Source organism: Alosa alosa, chromosome 13, assembly GCF_017589495.1.
Source record: "Alosa alosa isolate M-15738 ecotype Scorff River chromosome 13, AALO_Geno_1.1, whole genome shotgun sequence".
In the NCBI taxonomy this organism is placed as follows: Eukaryota; Metazoa; Chordata; class Actinopteri; order Clupeiformes; family Clupeidae; genus Alosa; species Alosa alosa.
In genome coordinates, this window is record NC_063201.1 from 7,709,232 (window position 1) to 7,728,111 (window position 18,880).

General features: G+C 44.2%; 1 protein-coding gene across 1 annotated transcript in view; it reads right to left on the reverse strand.

The window, feature by feature from the left end:
* Positions 1-18,880, reverse strand: part of LOC125305730 (CUB and sushi domain-containing protein 3-like) — a gene marked incomplete at its 5' end in the record, with an annotated part of 171,404 nt that overhangs the window by 68,238 nt on the left and 84,286 nt on the right. The window contains 7 exon segments of the mRNA XM_048260650.1: positions 3,060-3,178; positions 3,992-4,096; positions 6,381-6,477; positions 6,955-7,079; positions 14,569-14,772; positions 15,258-15,353; positions 16,521-16,634. Coding sequence (XP_048116607.1) covers positions 3,060-3,178; positions 3,992-4,096; positions 6,381-6,477; positions 6,955-7,079; positions 14,569-14,772; positions 15,258-15,353; positions 16,521-16,634 — 860 coding nt within the window.

Consider the following 18,880-nt stretch of genomic DNA (forward strand, 5'->3'; position numbering starts at 1 on the left):
AATGTCAACTATTCATCTAGTTAGACTGATGATGCAAAGTTTGCTAGCAAGTAAGCTAATATAGAAAAGTTAAGCTAGCAAGTTAGCTATGGCTAAGATGGAGAGTCTGTTTGGGAATGTGTTGTGTTTGACGCATATAAGCCATCTAGCGGGCGGAGTAAAACATTAATACATTGGCCTCACGACAGTGTTTCTAACTATTTCAGTTTCAGGACCACTTAACTAACCTAGCTAAAAAAAAAAAAAAAAAAGATTAGACCTACTTCAACAGTAGCCTATAATTAGTCTATAGGCCTACTCACTGAACCACCTTGCTTATTGTCTTTGCACTTTGCTTATTGTGTCAGAGGATTCATTCTGTATGATTTAAAACTGGCATATCTTACATAGACAGTGTTGCAGAACTGTTTGGATTTAACTACAAGTTATTTGGCAAACAACTCATCTATATTATATTTTACCGATCTGCTCGCGGACCACTTGGTGATCCCCGGACCACACTTTGAGAAACACTGGTCTACGAATATGACAGTGGTCCAGTCAAATCTTTTACTGTCTATGGTCAAATCCCAGCCGAGCTATAACTGTAGCTCGACTTACCTGTGCATGTAAACATACGGGACTGACAAAAATCAGAATGAGTAATTATAACAGACGAGTAGCCCTGTGGACACACAATTTTGTTGGAAAATTGAGATGTGTGAAACACTATTTGACTCAAATGGTAATCAGAAATAATTTGTTTTAAAAAAAAAAGACTAAAATGTGTTGACTAAAACTGACTAAGACTAAGATACCTTTAGTTTTCTTTTTGACTAAAAAACTAGACTAAAATGATCTAGACTTTTAGTCGAATAAAACTTGACTAACAAAATGATATTTGAATGACTAAATATGACAAAGACTAAAAAGGACATTTCGTCACAAGACTAAGACTATGACTAAATTAAAAATAGGTGACAAAATTAACACTAGTGCATACATACGGCCATTGTAAGTAAAGGAACGCATATTTTTACGCTTCTCTTCTAATTTAGAGCGTACTGTATGTGCAACGTACACATAGAGAAACACATGGATAAATAGTACCATATTGTTGTGTCATGTTAGAGATGGAGGCAGCTAAACTGATTCATTTACGTTTCACTCTTGCTTATGCCTTTCGTAGCTTTTGTGTAAGTTCCCAGTGAGACAAACCAATCTGTAGATATAAGAAGCTTTTTGCTACACGGCGATGGTGAGACAGCTGCACGGGTTGTCAATGGCAACGCGGTCACATCACTCCACACAACTGAATCCAGCCGAATGGATTTCTCATGCTGACAACGAAAAGCACAAAAAAAAGCATCCGGGCAGCCAGCAGCAGTGCAGGCCTCATGAGGAACAAGACAGAGAGACAGTTGAAACTGTAGGAGACACTCAGACACTCAAGAGAGCCACATGCTCTTTGGGCACGGTGACTCAGACAGGCTCTGCACTCTTGCAAAGGAAAGACCATGCATTTCCGTCACTGGTGATTGATGGCCGACCAACCAACACTGGCTGTCTTTTTGTTGCTGTCCCACATGCAGTCAGAAGCCCAAATGACACCTTTGGAGAGATTCTTTCACACAACTACACTGCTTCATACCTATACTTACAAAACACACAACACACACACACAGACCATTCTTAAGGTAGGCTGGAAAGTGCCGAAAGGCTAGACCATCAAAGCCAAAGTTGACATCTTGGGTTCCTAGTTTTATTTGATAAAACTATGGGGCAATTCCACGCAAAACTGTCACGTCCATAACGCCAGCTAAATACCATGGCATTGTGTTGCCGTTATGGATGTGACAGTTTTGCGTGGAATTGCCCTATAGTTTTTCTGACATCTCAAACTGCTACGGGTAGACAATGACTTCACCACAACATTTGTTCATTTTCATTTTTATCATAAAATCATAATTATCATCATCATATCATTCTCTCTACTCTATGATTTGATCAAATGCACAAAAGAAACCGTGCTTTTGAGTGTGTTCAAAACTGTGTTTGAATGCTTTAATATCTCTCTATGATCACTTCATCGTTTGAAAACCGAATTGTTCTGGTTTAACAATGCAAAAAATGTGGTCCTTATTATTTTTTACAGTTTATCCTGTGTAAGGCATCTGAGAAGAGAACAGTTGTACCGCCTCTTTGACATGGCAGGAGTCATTGAATTATGATTGAATTGAATTGAATTGAATTGAATTGAACTGAATTGAATTGAATTAAATTGAATTAAATTGAATGTTCAATTGAAATCAAGAATGTTCTCCTGGTCGCGTGCAAGGACATATGCAAGAAGTCACTGTTGACCACAAATGTGGCAAGTGTGCTCCTGGAATGATCTAGTATGATACATTGCAAAATGCCTTGTTGAGGGGCTACTGTATGATCCATTTCATAACAATTTCCTTGTAAGCTTATCTCGGTTAATGCATGGATGAGTGTCTCCCCACACACGCGTGTTTGGAGACCTTGAATTTATACGATATAGTCCGCCTCACAGCATTCATTTAAAAGTAATGTCCTATGGCATAATGAAATACCTTGAAAGGTCATGCCATTTTAGGGGGCGGCCTAACGCATGGGAACTCCGTCAATGCCAGCGAGCGTTCAACAAGGCAGAAAGACTGAATAATTACAACTCAACCGCTTCATCCAGCTAACCCCGGGCACCCCAGTGGAAAAGAGCAAAATGGAGTTTCATGGCACTTTCCACGAACACCCATCCCATCCCTCCTCGTGCCAATTTGGCAGGAATTCCACAGGCTGAACAACAGAGAGCCACGGAGCAGAGCAGAGCAGAACAGAGCCTAGCGCAGCCGGCCCAGTGTCACGCGAACCCCGCCTAACCCTACCACCCCCCACACACACACACACACACACACACACACACACACACACACACACGCACATACACACACACGCCAAAAACAGAGCCCTTCTACCCCCCCATCCCACTCCCAATTCCCACACTCTAGCCGTTGAGCCATCACATCTGCGTGACGTGACGCTGCTCGCTCGCCCACCTTCAGACTGTAGCCCTGCTCGCACTGGAAGGAGACCACGTCGCCCACGATGTAGCGGTCACCCTGTCGGACTCCATTGCTGGGGGCCGAGGGCTCTGGGCAGGAATCCAAACCTATCGCTAGGGGCACAAGGGAGAAAGGAAGATAAAGAGAGAGAAAGAGAAAGAGAGAGAGAGAGAGAGAGAGAGAGGGAGAGAGAGAGAGAGAGAGAGAGAGAGAAACGGAAGAAAACGAGCATTTGAATTGCGACGGCCTGCGAATGGTCATTAAACAGTCTTCAATGAGTGCGGAGTGTGTCATGTGGCGTGGTGCAGTGGGCGAATAAACAATGCCTTTAGTGAATGCTGGACTGGACATTCATTTACTTACTCAATAACACACATTTTCTATCTCTCTCACACACACACACACACACACACATACACGCACACACATACATATACACGCACACAAACACACATGCACACACTCACACATGCACACACGCACACACACACATACACGCACACACTCACACATGCACACACGCACACACACACACATACACGCACACACAAACACTAAACAATCAACACTGCCATGTTGAACATTCACAATCCCAATTCACAATCACAGCACCCAAGTCCCAGTGTTGAACACTTAATCATACAGCACTGATGAGAGACAGAGTCGCTGCAGTGCAGACAGGATAATGTTCTGAATGGAAACAAGGCCCCTGCTGTACCGTGTGACTCTGTGTCTGGTGCCTGTGGCAGCGCTGAAGCAGCGTGGAGATGGGGGGGCTGTTACGTCCAGTCAGTCAGTCGGTCAGTGTACCACAGTCAGCTATGGTGGCCTACCAGTGTACCCCAGTCAGCTACGGTGGCCTACCTGTGTACTCCAGTCAGCTACGGTGGCCTACCTGTGTACCCCAGTCAGCTATGGTGGCCTACCTGTGTACTCCAGGTGGAAGCCCGTGCCGGACATGCTCATGTCCGACTGGAACGTCAGGTACAGGTTGTTGGAGGTACTGTTGAGGACTGGTGGGATGGTGGTGCCTGTTGAAAAGAGAGAGAGAGGTGGGAGGGGAGGAGGTGGGGAGTGGGGGGGAGGTGGGAGGGGAGGAGGTGGGGAAGGGAGGAGGAGGTGGGGAAGGGAGGAGGTGGGGAATGAGGGGGAGGTGGGGAAGGGAGGAGGAGGTGGAGAACAGGTGTTATTATCTGGAGACAAGCCTCTCATGAGCTTAAACAGGTGACACCAACACCGCGGCTGCCACTGCTCATCCCACAAATCCCCAATCTGTCTGGAGTGTTTCCTCTCCCTGCGGACGCGGCCGTCATCGGGGCTCAGGGTGAGCCCGGGGTTGAGTTGGGGTTGGTGACGGGGGCTCGACTGTCAGCGGCTTTGTTGGGTTTGAGGGACACGGTCGTTAACGGTGGTTACGGCGACAGCCGGGTCATGGCCAATCTCCAGACGACCTGACAGGTTAGGTCACCTGATATCACCACACACACACACACATCTGGATTGGATGTGTGTGTGTGTGTGTGTGTGTGTGTGTGTGTGTGTGTGTGTGTGTGTACTGTATGTGTGTGCGTGCGTGTGTGTGTGTGCGTGTGTGCGTGCGTGTACTGTATGTGTGTGTGTGTGTGTGTGTGTGTGTGTGTGTGTGTGTGTGTGTGTGTGCAGGAGAAAAGCATGCTCTGTAGTGTTCTCAGGGGCCAAGTTCATTGTCAATCCGTGGGTGCAGCATACGCTTTTGATTGAAAATGAAATGAAGGACTACATAAGATGAAATAAAAGACTACGTAAGATGCCAGGAAGAGTAATGAACGACAGAGCAGTTCTACCCTAAACAAATCTGAAGTGTATTTACATGGCACCTGCACAGAAAGACTTCTTTATCTTCCTCTTCTCAGATCAGTCATCACCTTTAAGACATATCTATATTTGTTAAGACTGCTGCTTCGCTGGCTGGGCTCAGTTTTGTTTTGCTAACACAGGTTGCCGTCCCCTCTCTAGATCCTCTTCCTGGATCTCATTTGAGCGCTGGATAGATTAAACGTCAACCTGTCAACGGCACTTACTTCCTGTCTAAGCCCATTTCCCCGTCGGCTCAGGTCAGTGCACATTTATTTTATTTTGCCTTTTTTATTTGATTTATGCCGTGTTATGCTTACATGGGAACCAGGGGAGAGAAAAGAAAAAAAAAACACGCCAGCATCAAATAATTAAATTCTGTCCCTCAACGTTCCCTCTCGTCTCTGTCCCTACTCTCTCGTCTTTTCTTTTCCCTCCAATTCATAGTAAGCAGTCACGCCAACACCCACGCCCCCAGCTGTGCTGAGTTGTGCTGCTGCCGTCGTCCTGTTTTTCTACTTACAGTGAGAGTCCCGATGGGACGCCACTGACACTCACATTTCCCCCTGACTGATTACAGAGTCACTGAAGCATGATGCTCAATGGCGGCTCAAATATTGATGTGCTTTGGACGATAAAACAAATCTCCAGATGAAAGTTTCACAACAAAATAGCATGACAGAGAGAGAAAATGTAAAATGGGTGAGGGGAGAATTGGGCCGTGAGGGCTATTGGCTAGAATGGCGACACAAAACTCTTTATCGCCGAGACCAAGAGACAAGGGCCTTTCCATGCATCCTTGAGTTTGTCGAGTCAAAAAAAAAAAATAATAATAATAAATCGGTGCTGCGGACAAACCGCTGGGCAAAACAAAGATGATGTGAAGCTTTCCTTGAAACCCAGCGCACAGACCAGAGGCAAAATAAGCCGCTTGCTTTTGACGCCGGCTTTCCACAGAGCATATGTGGCAGTAGAAACACACACATTACATGCGCACATCACTTGAATTACTGGTAGGGCCACGAGTCTGACAAAGCAATTAGATGTGGCCGTATAGATCTCATGCATATTTACATATGTTACATCTAAAGTCGGTGCCTATAGCCGTGTGTGTGGCTGTGTTAATAAACATGAAACATGGAAATTGAAAACCCAGTTACAACTCAGAGTATTTGCCTCCACTGGACATGTAAAAAAGGATGCTTTAGCCCAGCAGATACTACATCACATGCTGAAGATGTTTACGATGGCGATTTTAAGCATGGTGGCGCAACAGTGATTTGAAATTCAAGTGCTCCATTACACAGACGGAGAAAACATGCCGCCTGCTCCCCATGGTTGGCTGCAGCGTGAGCTGGCCGAGATGGAAGCACCAACTCTGTGACGAACATGGAAACAGGGGGGGAACGACAGCAGCCAGCACTTGGGACTAAAAAGCAAAAAAAATAAATAAATAAATAAAAATAGAAAAGAAACAGGTACCTGAATAACTTCCCAGCCTCGGCGCGTCGCTGTCAACGCCGTCGTAGAATTCCAGCGTGTCCCAGTTGTGCTCGGTGGCAAAACTCACGACTGTGATCTAAATATTCAGGAGGAGGAAAACAGCCGGCACAGCATTAAGTGTTAAAATAGCTGAAAATTGATAGTGTCATTCAAATGTATTCAACTATTTAAGGGGTATTGGCTGGGGACAGCAGGGACAGGCGGGGTGGGGGGAGCAGACAGAGGCAGCCCTCTGAGGCACACTTGAGCTTCTCCAGGACTGACACAAGCTGTCAACAGTGATCTCGTCATGTGTCACACTCTAATCCAGAGGTGCAGGCTGAGACAATGCTCCCCAGCACTGTGGACCAGCTGAGAGGCCTGTGGCCCGCTCCTCTTGTTCCATGCAAAATATAGTCTCGGTGAAATTAAATATTTGACTTTCAATAATTGAGTGCGCTCCAGAGAGCTACCCGGAGCTCTGAAGCATGGGAAGAAACTTTTTTTTTTTTTTTATCTATTATCATTTTATTTTATTTTTTGGAAAAGAAAATTTCTGAGATGGTTTCCTCACTTGGATCCCAGCACCCTCTGGCACGAAGACCTTCCAAGCACAGTTGAGATAGTTGTCATAGGGATCCGGGTATCCGGGAGACAGAATGGTCCCACGGCGCGCAGTCAGAACCCCTCCGCAGGGAACTGAGAGACAGATTTTTTGAGAGAGAGAGAGAGAGAGAGAGAGAGAGAGAGAGAGAGAGAGAGGGAGAAAGAAGAGAAAAGAGAGGCAGTGTATGACAAAGGGGCCCTCAAGATCTGTGCTACACAAACAACTAGCACCAGGGGTAAGAGCTGAGAAAGAGAGAAAGAGAGAGAAAGAAAGGGAGAGATAGAGAGAGAGAGAGAAAGAAAGGGAGAGAGCTTTTCTTGAGTCATCAAGTCAAAGAATGAGAGGTGGATTCAGTGAGGAGCATGAGATGATTCTTTAGGGAGAGTAGTACAGAACAGAGGTGAGCACTGAAAAAGGAAAAGTCTGATGCAACCTTTGTCAGTTGTTGTGAGAACAAAGAGGAAAATAAAAATAAAGGAGAAGAAAAGTGTAGAGGGAGAGGAGAGAAAAAGTGGAGAATTCAGTAAATACAGTTTAAAAATGTAACAAATCTGTGTGAGAAAGTGAAATGTGCCACAAGCAATGTGTCACAATACTTAATACTGACTTAGTTCAACAAAGGTAAATTAGGTGGTTAAACAAGTAAATTATAGATTTTACCTCTCAGGGTCTTAAAACTAACCCTCAGTATCTACTGAGGCCTGCTTTCATCTTCAAACAAGTGCTTTCAGGTGAGTTATTGTCAAACATTTCAGTTTTTTGGTATGGCTGTTTTCCAAACAAAACTATTTGTCAAGTACCACTACCAACACATATAAAGTGTAGATCCAACCCTGGTCTCATAGTAACTTCAATTTCATTTCATGTCATCAATACTAGCAACGCCTAATGTTTAATGCACTTTTGTCTTTTCTGATGCAAACCAATTTTTTTACTCCCAAAGTACCACTGCCTTTGTCTTTGTCTGCTACTGTCCTGGCCTGGTTAAGACAGAGAACTCGGCATACTACAGTAGAACACAAAAGGTCAGAGATATCGTCCCTGGCTTCTCTGCGTCATTCTAATTCTTATCTTCTTTCTCTCTCTTGCTCCCTTCTTTTCAATATTTCACTTTGCCAGACCTTCGCTTCGGGGATGTGGGGAAAGTCAGCTTTGTAACTTCCATCAAAACTCAGGGTATCTGCACATTTTCCAAGTGCAAATTTAAAGACTTTTAAGACCTTTTCAAGACATCTAAATGGAAAAATTAAGACTATACCACGGCAAAAAAGATACAACTCAAAACTGTTTTATGCAATAGTTTTTTTCTACTAATTTTAACACCCACCCCATTTTGGATGTCTACAGACGTTACCAAATATATTTTGGCAAAAAAAAATAATTGTGTATTTACCTTCACAGCTATAAATGCCCAATTTTAGGGTCTGGGCTGCTTGCTTTTGAAGCTGGCTGTACATATCTGGTTGTGCTACTGTCTGAGGCTGTTCTTCACCTGTGTCTGTAGTAGCCTAGGCTACTTGCATGTGTACTGGACTGGACTCCCTTCAATTTTTTTTTCAAAGGTAGACTATTTAAATATTTTAATAAGCCTACTAACTTTACTAGGCATCTATTGTCCCATATGCAGCACAGCAAATCAAAGTTAATCCACTTCTTTACATTTTGCATACCAGTTGTATTTAAACCAACTAAAGCTTGACTGAAACATTGTAAAACCATTAACATCTCAAGCACGCACATATTATGAACGCACTTACAGATGCGTTTTTTTATGTAGCCAGTCGCCGACATTAAAAAAAATATGCGGTTATATTTCACAACTTTTGCGAAGTACTAGGAAAGGCTGGCAAGCAAGATGCAGACAGATATTACAGGTAGGCCTATTATAACTTAGACATATATTTACTTAGGCTAGGCCAGCAAAACACGCTAGAGATGCAACAGATCAACTTAATCTGTATTTCCTCTGTCGGTCTGTGGTTCCTTCATAAATTGCGCAGCAAATTATCAGACGAGTGACAGAAGCACCGCGCATAATTTGACCAGCAGTCTTCGCGTCCATAATTTGTAAAACGATGCTGCGTCCGAGCAAAGATTCTAGAAGCCCAGCGCTTTTCAACTCCAAAAAGGAGGACAAATGAGCGTCCAGCTTGAGGCTGCACTGGACAGGGGTTTTAAACTGTCCGGCCCAAATCCGAACGTAGGCCACCCTATCGCTAACTGGCTTACCAGCTCCTTCTCAGGCTCTATCGCTTGCATAGGCCACCTACGTATCTCTCAGCCCTCGGCTACAACACGAAACGTAAGGCATATTTTTACATATTTTTACCATTTTCACACCTTTAACGACACCTGTGAAAAACACCTTCACTCTGCAACCACTACACTTCCTTCAGTAGCCTTAGAGCCACAATTACACGAAACCGGATGGAGACATTTCACTCGCTCTCTCGCACTCGCTGGCAGTCCCATACACACATTTAATACCTCCTTTTCGAAAATTCAAGACATTCCAGTCAATTTAAGACTTTTTTAGGCCTTAAAAACCGAAAGTTGTATTTAATACTTTTTAAGACTTTTTAAGGATCCGCGGGAACCCTGACAAACACACACACACACAAAACCACACGCATGCGTGCACGCGCGCACACACACATACCAACAGTCAATATCGTGCTTCCGCTGCTGCTGGAAGACTTGTGGGGGCAGCAGGTGACAAGCGTCAAATTCAATTGGGCTTTGATAAATTCATTTCCGCCAGAGAGAATGAGAATGTACATATGTTTATGCATGACACTCTTCCCCTCAGCATGTCAAAACCACCAGGCGGGCGAAAGCTTGTTTCATTCCAAAGCCAAAGAGCTTCCTTCAGTGTCTTTGTTTCCCTATCTGAGCCCTCTGTGGTGATGAGAGCAGCTCTCTATTGTACTGGTGTCTGGCACTGGCTCTGACTTGTCAATGGGGTCTGTTCGGTTCTTTTGAAATTGAAGTTGGCCATTTGTCATATACGGCAAACAATTCCCAAAGTCGAAATAGGCTGTTGATCAAAGACAGAAACTTTAGAAAAGCCTCATTAAACAAGACACCACTGCCCCAGATAAAGTATACAATTGGATATTACATAAATTACTGTACACTGAACTTATTGTACTAAAGTTTTTAATTATTCTTTTCTTTCATATATGTGCTAATCTCACTGGCTCATATTAGATCATTAAATAGGAAAACAAAGTTGTTTATTTGCCTGAGAGGTACAGACTGAGACTGAGAGAAGACTCTCATCCGACAACCCAGGAAAATATTCTAGAACATCAAAGGGAAATATACCTTTGTTCCATGTTCAGCAAAATTAATGTCAACAAAATGAACGTAAAGGGCAAACTAGCCATCAATGTAACTTGCAGGCAGCTCAGATGCTAGTTCAGTTCGGCTTCAGCTCACCCACATCAATGCCATCCATGACAACAGAGAGAACAAAAATATATCCCGAACAAAAGAAGGTGTCTGTCAGCCTAAACAAACAGGAAACCAATGTCAAGTCTTTTCAAAAGAAAAAAGGAGGAAGACTTTGACTTTTTTGTCTAAGTATAGTTCATGAAAAGCCTTGCACTCCTCCACTCCCCACAGTCACACCCTTTTTGTGCCATTAAGCCGTTTTCCCACCTTGTTTGTCAACTTGTTTGCTAGCCGTGGCCCTCGTGGTGCATTTTTGTGCCACGACACAAGTCGCTAGTGAGAGGAGCGTTCCCCGAGTGTACAAAACACAACAAGGACATTTCGCAGTTCCAAGATGCTGTTTGACACGAGCTGTCAAGGACAAGGACGGCTTGCAGAGGTCAAAATCAATCATCCTCCTCCTCCTCCTCCGCCCACCCAACTCTCCAGACTCCTAGACACTGTGGCACTTTTAGAGCTACACTACTGTATGTAGATGGGAAAAAAACGAAGTGAGCAACATCACATCTCTGCTTGCCCAGAGATGTTTACTCTGACGTGAAAACGCATTCAATGAGCATACACCTACGCACGTGTGCACTCACACATTGTGAACATTTGACTTAAATACACACTTAAATACACACACACACACACACACACACACACACACACACACATACACTGCCGCACACACTTAAACACATAAAACTCACACACAACAAATGCTTAAGCTTTTCCTCACAGTGAATACCATAACTTGAGGCCATCACGTAAAGCTAAAATTATGATTTAACACCTACATGTAGGGATAGAACAACCAACATTTGTTAAGATTTGAAAGCTTCTCTTATAACATCACTACTTAAACATGGAGGAGAGACAGATACGTGTGTGTGTGTGTGTGGGGGGGGGGGGCTGAGAGTGAGAGAGAGGAAGAGAGAGAGAGAGAGAGAGAGAGAGAGAGAGAGAAAGATAGAGAGGCAGAGGAAGAGAGAAGGGTTGAACAATATGCACTCTGGTTTCCAATAGCAACCCCACTTGCTGCACTTGGTTGCACAGGCTGCAGTGTAACAAACACTCCACCTCACTGAATCATCACACTACCTTGCCTCCAGGCTCCAGCTACTGTGCTGGAATTCCTTTTCTCTCTCTCTCTCTCTCTCTCTCTCTCTCTCTCTCTCTTTCTCTCTCTCTTTCTCTCTCTCTCACACACACATACACACACACACACACACACATACACACACACACTCACACAAAACAAACAAACAGAGACAGAGAGAGAGAGAGAGGAAGATAGACAGAATGAGAATGAAAAGAATGAAACACTGCACCCTGTACTCTGAGACAGAAAAGCAAGCCCTGTGATCAGTGTGGTGGAACACTGCACAGCACTGCATCATTTTAAAGGATCTTTTATGTGTGTGGTGGTGGCTGCTGGACCAGACGGCCGTAAAATAAATACTTCCATGTGACAAAACTTTGGCCAAAATAATGTAATTTTTGCTACAGGCTATAACTAGCGTGATGCTTACTATTTCACCATGCTAAACTGGAGGAATGGAATGAGCTCCTGTTAAAATGGCTGCCGGGGAGGAAGTCTAATAACCAGCGGAGACGCTAGCTGGCACTGACGCCAAACTAAAAAGCTGTATGTTTAGCTCAAGGCACTTACCTTTAAACTGGAGGCTCCACAAGTGTAGCTCAAAGACGGATGCTATTTTACAACATATGACTGCCACACAATGCTGCATGTAAAGTCACAAAATAACTTCTCTCCAACCTCTACTTCCGCAACTCCTTGTTAATAGCAAGTCTTACATGCTCTCTCCTCAAATGTTCACTTACGTATGTATGTACAGTATATGCATACATGTACATTTCACAAAATGCTCCTACTGTGTGTACACACCAATGTGTTCTAAATCCACACTCATTCACATATTCTGACAAACTTGTGTGCGCTACCTCACTAAGACAAGTCTGCAACAACGGACATAATACAGTAGTCTTTGGTGACAGTCAAATACCCAAATAAAAGTCTATATTTGTATTGCACAGGCAGTCATAATTAGCAGTCCACAGATGAGGCTGCCTAGAACGTAGTGTTTTCACATAGCCAGCAGTCAAAACTTAGCCTAGTTACAAATATGTGTCATTGCTGCTTCTTAATCTGAAGAGATACAGAAACACTCAATTCACTCAAAAATATATGGAGCACCATTCAAATGTTCTGTTTGACAGAAAAACCACAGGATCCAAACACTTGCAACTCTAACACAGGTGAGTGACCATCAGCAAGACTCTGACAGAAGGACAAAGGGGCCACCACAATGATTTTGTTCAGTTGTGGAGGAGTCAGTGTGTTCAGTTGTGGAGGAGTCAGTGGGGTTGTTGTCTTATGTGCCGAGTGAAGCCTGTGTACGGTGCTCCAAAACCTTGTGGAGTAGGCTACGCATTGTACTCATAATTGCTACTCCAGCATTGTTCGCTGTTGCATGGCATATGTCAAGAAGGAGGACGCATCCAACCCAAGTCCAGCCAGAGGGTTCGAAAAAGAAATCGCAAGGAATCTTCATTCAATCATTTTGGGGCATACTATAGAAGTGCAATGAGACTGTACTATAGGAAAACTACAGATACGATATAGATTAAAAATCACTAAAGAAATTGTATAGTATTACTATATTTTTCGTGAGGGTATCCAGACGAAAGCCAAACAAATGGCCACCCAACGCTGACAACAATGTCATCATCAGCGTGGCAATTCTGTGTTTCCTGGTGAGGTAAAAATGCCAGTCACAGGCACACTTCATTCAACCCTGTGTCTGGTTTCGGTACACATATTCTCTTATTAAAACAGGATTCAACAATCTCTCCCTATATGTACACAGAGGAATGCAGCCTATCTCTGCAAGGCTAGAGCATGTAATTGTTTGACATCCTATGTAGCAATATGATGAGGTTATTTGTTTGCTGTCTCACACAAATGAAGAACAGAAAAAATGGTATTCCACATCAGCTGTGAGACCACTGGCATATCTGCAGATGATGACATTTTAGATACTCTGTCAGTTTGTATCTACACACTGGAGGCGGTATAAGTGCTAACTTGTAACCTGTAAACGCCGCAGGTTGCTAACAGACTTAGCTTCATGCGATGGCGGACGGCACATGTATCTATTAGCTGCAGGCCCTTTTCTCATTGATCTCTTTTCAACTTTCATTACTCCTCCTCTCAATCTCTCACCTCCTGCAACAACTCTTCCCAATGTCTTGTTTTCTATACCTGTCTTTAGCACTCATTTTACCTGTCACCTCTCTCTCTCTCTCTCTCTCTCTCTTTTCTTGTACATCCTTCCACACCGCACCATTGCCTGACATCTTGCTCAAGTTCAAACTCTTTCTCTCTCTGTCGGTTTCTGTCTCTTTAGTCAATCCATCATTGTTTTCTCGTTCCCCTCTCTTGGGACTTCTTGCCTTGTTGCATGTCCATGTCCTTTGAGAGCAATTCCATTTGAATAAAAAACTTGATTATTTTTCCTGGTGCCTATCCCTCCAGCAGGCAACTGCAAAGCGAATTTGCAAAGCGCATTTAGTAGGGTTTTATAAAATCGCTTCCTTAAAATCTGGTTTGCTTTAGTTTAAATTAGTCTAATATTTCCACACCATCTCCCACTGTTTTAGTTTGTATTATTTAAACAGAGTTCTGCTCAAATTAGAATAATGATGCTGAAATGTGCACCCTAAAAGCTCCTCAAGTTGCACTGGAAATACTATTTATTAGTGTGTGTGTGTGTGTGTGTGTGTATGAGTGTGTGTGCGTGTGTGAGAGAAAGAGAGAGAGAGAGAGAGCACAGGTATATTTGCGGATGGATGGATATTCCCATGAAGACTGCATATTCGGAATATTGTGTTAACAATATGTAGCTGCAGTATTTGCATACTAATATAGGACTTTGGTGCCTCCACTCACTGCTGCAAGTGGGTATAATTGTATTCCAGTCGACCGAGTGTTTCATAGCAACCCTTTTTCCACTCCGTGCTTTAGTGCCATGTCTTGCCCTCCCTGCCCCGTCTCTCTCTCTCTCTCTCTCTATCTCTCTATCCCTCTTTCCTTGACCTCGTCTCCCCCCTACTCACCAGTGCAGGTGGGCTCAGTGCCATTCCACTGGGCCAGGGTGTTGGGCACGGCCTCGCAGCGGATGGCCGTAGCTCCGTGCAGCGTGTAGCCAGGGTTGCACTCAAACAGCACCATGGCGCCCAGGCCAAAGTCGTTGCCGAGGCGCTTGCCGAAGCGCGGCTCCGCCACCGAGCTGCACTGCGATGCACTGGTCCTGGGCACGGCTGAGGCCAGAGAAAGATCGGACACAGAGCCAGAGAAAGAGAGAGAGAGAGAGAGAGAGAGAGAGAGGTGGGAAGAGAGGAGAGAGAGAGAGAGAGAGGTTGGGAAAGACAGAGGAGAGAGAGGGAGAGAGAGGTTGGGAAAGACAGAGGAGAGAGAGGGAGAAGTATACAGCGTTTCACACACAGCAGGGAGAGAGAAGTGTAAGAAAGAGGGGAAAAAAGATGAAAAGAACATTGAAAGGCTCGGGAGATTTTCATGGACAACTTTTTCGCAATGCCTTATTTATCTGGCGACCTCTGCTATTTAAATATTACAAGTAAGTCGAATCTTTCCTGACAACCTTCTCCAAACCTGACAAATCTGATTTGGTCTGACTGCTATTGATGGCCAGAAGTTTTTTCATACCATCCTTTTTCTCATCTATCAATTTAGCCTGTTCTGATCGATAGAATAGACGAAGAGGAAAGCGCTTACGGTAGCTTACCTTGATACACGAAATGAAACCCCTTGGCAGGGTTTGGCGCTTCGGAGGTAAACTTGATTGTGATTTCATTTCCCGAGCTTAGAGGCAAGGTCTCCCCTGGGAGAGGAAATAAGAGACAGACATGGATTCCCTTTTTGGCAGTGTCATGGCATCCTCCACATCTTCCTTTCGTATCTCCCAACCAAATCAGCGATATTACGAGTTTCTTTAGTTGCTCTGCCGAAATAAGATTCCCTTTACCCACTCAGCAGAGAGGCATCTTGGTCACTGCGGTGGCCTGGGCTATTGAGGAGCCCTGAGATGTCATTTGCCAATCTGGGGGCCCAGACACCGGTGTGGGGCCAACGGTGTGTGTGTGTGTGTGTGATTGTGTTGGCTCACACACACAATCCCTGCTGCACCAGTCCCTTGTGCTTAATGGAAACCATCTAGTCTTTATGCTACCTGGCAAAATAGCAATCAAGCCTCAACCATTGTTTGTTTTGCATTTTAACACCCCTCCCTTCCTTTATCCGTTCAATCTACTACACGCTGCTTTAAGTGCATACAAGAGATCATTTGATTACATTTTTAATCCAGGGCTGGGGGAGGTAAAGGACAAGATGTTCACCACTATCTGAGCAGCCTAGGCAGGGAGTGGATGGGGCCCATTTGAAAGGCGTGAAGTGAACTGCTAACACACACAGACACACACACACACCCTCACCTGCCACAGCCCCAGCCAGAGCTTCTGCTTGATTTGCTAGCTGCCCAGGGTGACCCTCTCCTCTCTCTCTCTCTCGCAGTGCACATTTCGCTTGGCGAATGCACAGCAGATCATACATATTTATAAGGCCTGAGCCATACAGGTGTATAGATTGCCAGTTCATGCTTGTACGCTCGCTTTGCGGATGCCTCTGAAGAGCTCGTCTCTCTGCAGAGTGAGTTGGTTTTCTTTTTTTCGTCTCCTCAGGCCCCTATGGCCATCGGAACGTGTTCCCTTTTATCTTTTTCATTCCTTCACTTCATCTTAATTGATGAGAAATGAACCATAAGAAGGCAACAGATGTCTAAGCAACTCTATAGATGAACATATGGTGAAAATCACGTCGGTCAGATATCTTTCAGTATACAGTACACACATCTTAAATTAAGTTCTTTCTAACATCATAACAACTCCCTTTGTTATGTGTTACTAATATGTTAAAATACACTGTTTGTAAAAAACAACACATTATGAATTTCCTAGTCCCCTTGATTGGCGTTTGGTTTGGTTTGGTTTACCTGAGTGAGAGCCATGTAAGGAGGCCAGCAGGGGAGACTCTTGTGAGGGTCCATCATAAATCTCCACCATGTCATGTGTGGTAGTCTGGAAGACGACAAACTGCCCAAAGAGCACTGTGGACAAGAAAAATAATGTTACAAAAATAAATCACCACCATCAAACATGTGTACTACTCAGGAGGAGATGTCTATGCCCGGTAACCTCCGAGTGACGCGCGTCCCCCTGAGAAAAAGATCCCTCCGTCACACCATGGGCATCCCTCTTTGGTTCCACACCATTTTTTCTACAGATTTTTTTTTTCTGATGACACAGTGTTTTTTTTCTCTCTCTCTCTCTCTCTAGTATCTCAAGAAACCCTTGACGGTTGACAGTAGACATGGTATCGGTCTCTAATAACATGGGCCATGGCTATACTATACTATATAAATAAATAAACACACACAGAGACACAATTTCGCACCGCGTCTGAGTGGTAATGAGACTGAAGCGGCCCAGGCAACTGCCACCCAGCACAATCCTCCCCAATCTCTCACCCCACTTACAGTTACCTCCCTAGACAATCACTGCTTATCAAATCTGTCTCGCAGCAGGGTGACCAGGTTCAGAACCTCAGCCACCCTCCACAACCCCCAATGCATCTCAACACCAGCTCACCTATACACCGCCACGCTCAAATGTTCCACAGCAGGGGGAGAAGAAATCCAATAGGCTCATACAACAACAGTAAAAGATGGGGGAAAGGAATCAATACTCAATGTGCCGCTGAAGTAACTCATGACTGTTTGCCCCGAGGCCACTAAACCGAATATGCCTGTAGGAAAAGACAGCAACATTAGCAGGCGATCAGCAGCCATAAGTGGATCGTGATGCAGGCAGACGCGGCTAGTTCACTTGGGCAGGAGGGGCAGAGCCCTACTAAAGATTCATCCACTAGAAAAGTAGATCCACAAAATATTTTTTTAAAATAAAATGTTGTTTGTTTATTATTGTAATCAGTGGCAAAGTACTCAATCATTTTACATTTTTGTATGATTTGCAAAGAAATTTTGCAAAGATCGCAAAGATCTCGTTGATCATATCCGTAGTTGTTGTAGGCCTACTGTAACGTTACATTTCATTTCTGGTAGGGCAGTGACTGCCCTGAAGAAATTAAACAGCGCCTGCTGTTTGTCTATGTAAATCTGTCGACCGATAATGGAACTACAGCTAGAGCGCGGTTGGGAGCGCACCTATGTTCCCTGTTCCCCGGGTCCTATGTTCCCCGCTATTTGTATGGGACCGGGGAACATACATAGGGGAACAGGGCGGGGAACATAGGACCCCTTTCTACAAAAAAGGACCCTTTTCTACCTTTTTGTAGAAAAGGGTCCTATGTTCCCCGCCTTGTATCTGACCACGGAAATTGCATGGGATATGCTTGCGAGTGCACATTTCGTGCACAAACGGTAGCAAAGTGTATTTTTCTGTCAATGTTGCTTGCCGTAGCACACCAGGTAGACCTACACATACGCGCACGGTGCAATATTGACACAAGCCAGAAGGGCGATTTTCCTAACTTCCACGTTGAGTATAGCGGAGTAAAAGAATAGATGAAGAACATTTTTTATAACATAGGCCTACAATGGTTTTACTTGTGTAGTGCTTCTTTACTGAATATAACAAGTTCAAAGTTAACATTCTAGGTAACTTCGCATTGTCCGCTTCAGCACTAAATTGAGGACAGCAACACACACGAGCTGCACCTCTCACAGAAGAAACGCGCAACTACATGCCTTTTTAAGTTGATATTTAATTGGTTTGTTTTGTTCATTTTTCCGTTCGCTGGCACGCTGCAGGGGGGACTGGGCGTTGCTCCGAAGCCCCTTTGGTCTGACTCGTCAATAATCCAAAAATGTCCCTTTGGGTCTACAGCCCAGTAGTCTATAGTTTGATATCTCTTTGTTCCATTAAAATTAATCCCATTCTTCCGACAGATCAACCAAAGGCTATTTTAGATCACCTCCTTCACCTCTTGTACAGTAAGAATCAACAATGACATGCCAAGTGCAAAGACAATGACAAGCTTGGGACTGAAGCCATGCAGACTCGGCTATACCAGTGTTTCTCAAACTTTTTTCTGGGGACCCACTTTTTAAAAATGACAAGACTATTGCGACCCAACTCGTGACTGTGTTAGTTAACAAACTAGATCAGTGGTTCTCAAACTTTTTCTTTCATTCCCCACTTTGAGGGGGCATTCTCGAGCCCCACCTGTCCCTCATCGCTCTAAGAAAGTGGTAGGTCAAGCTTAAAATTGTCAAATTTATTGAAATAATGACAAGTTCTAAATATATCATCTGTTTAATACATGGGATCACAA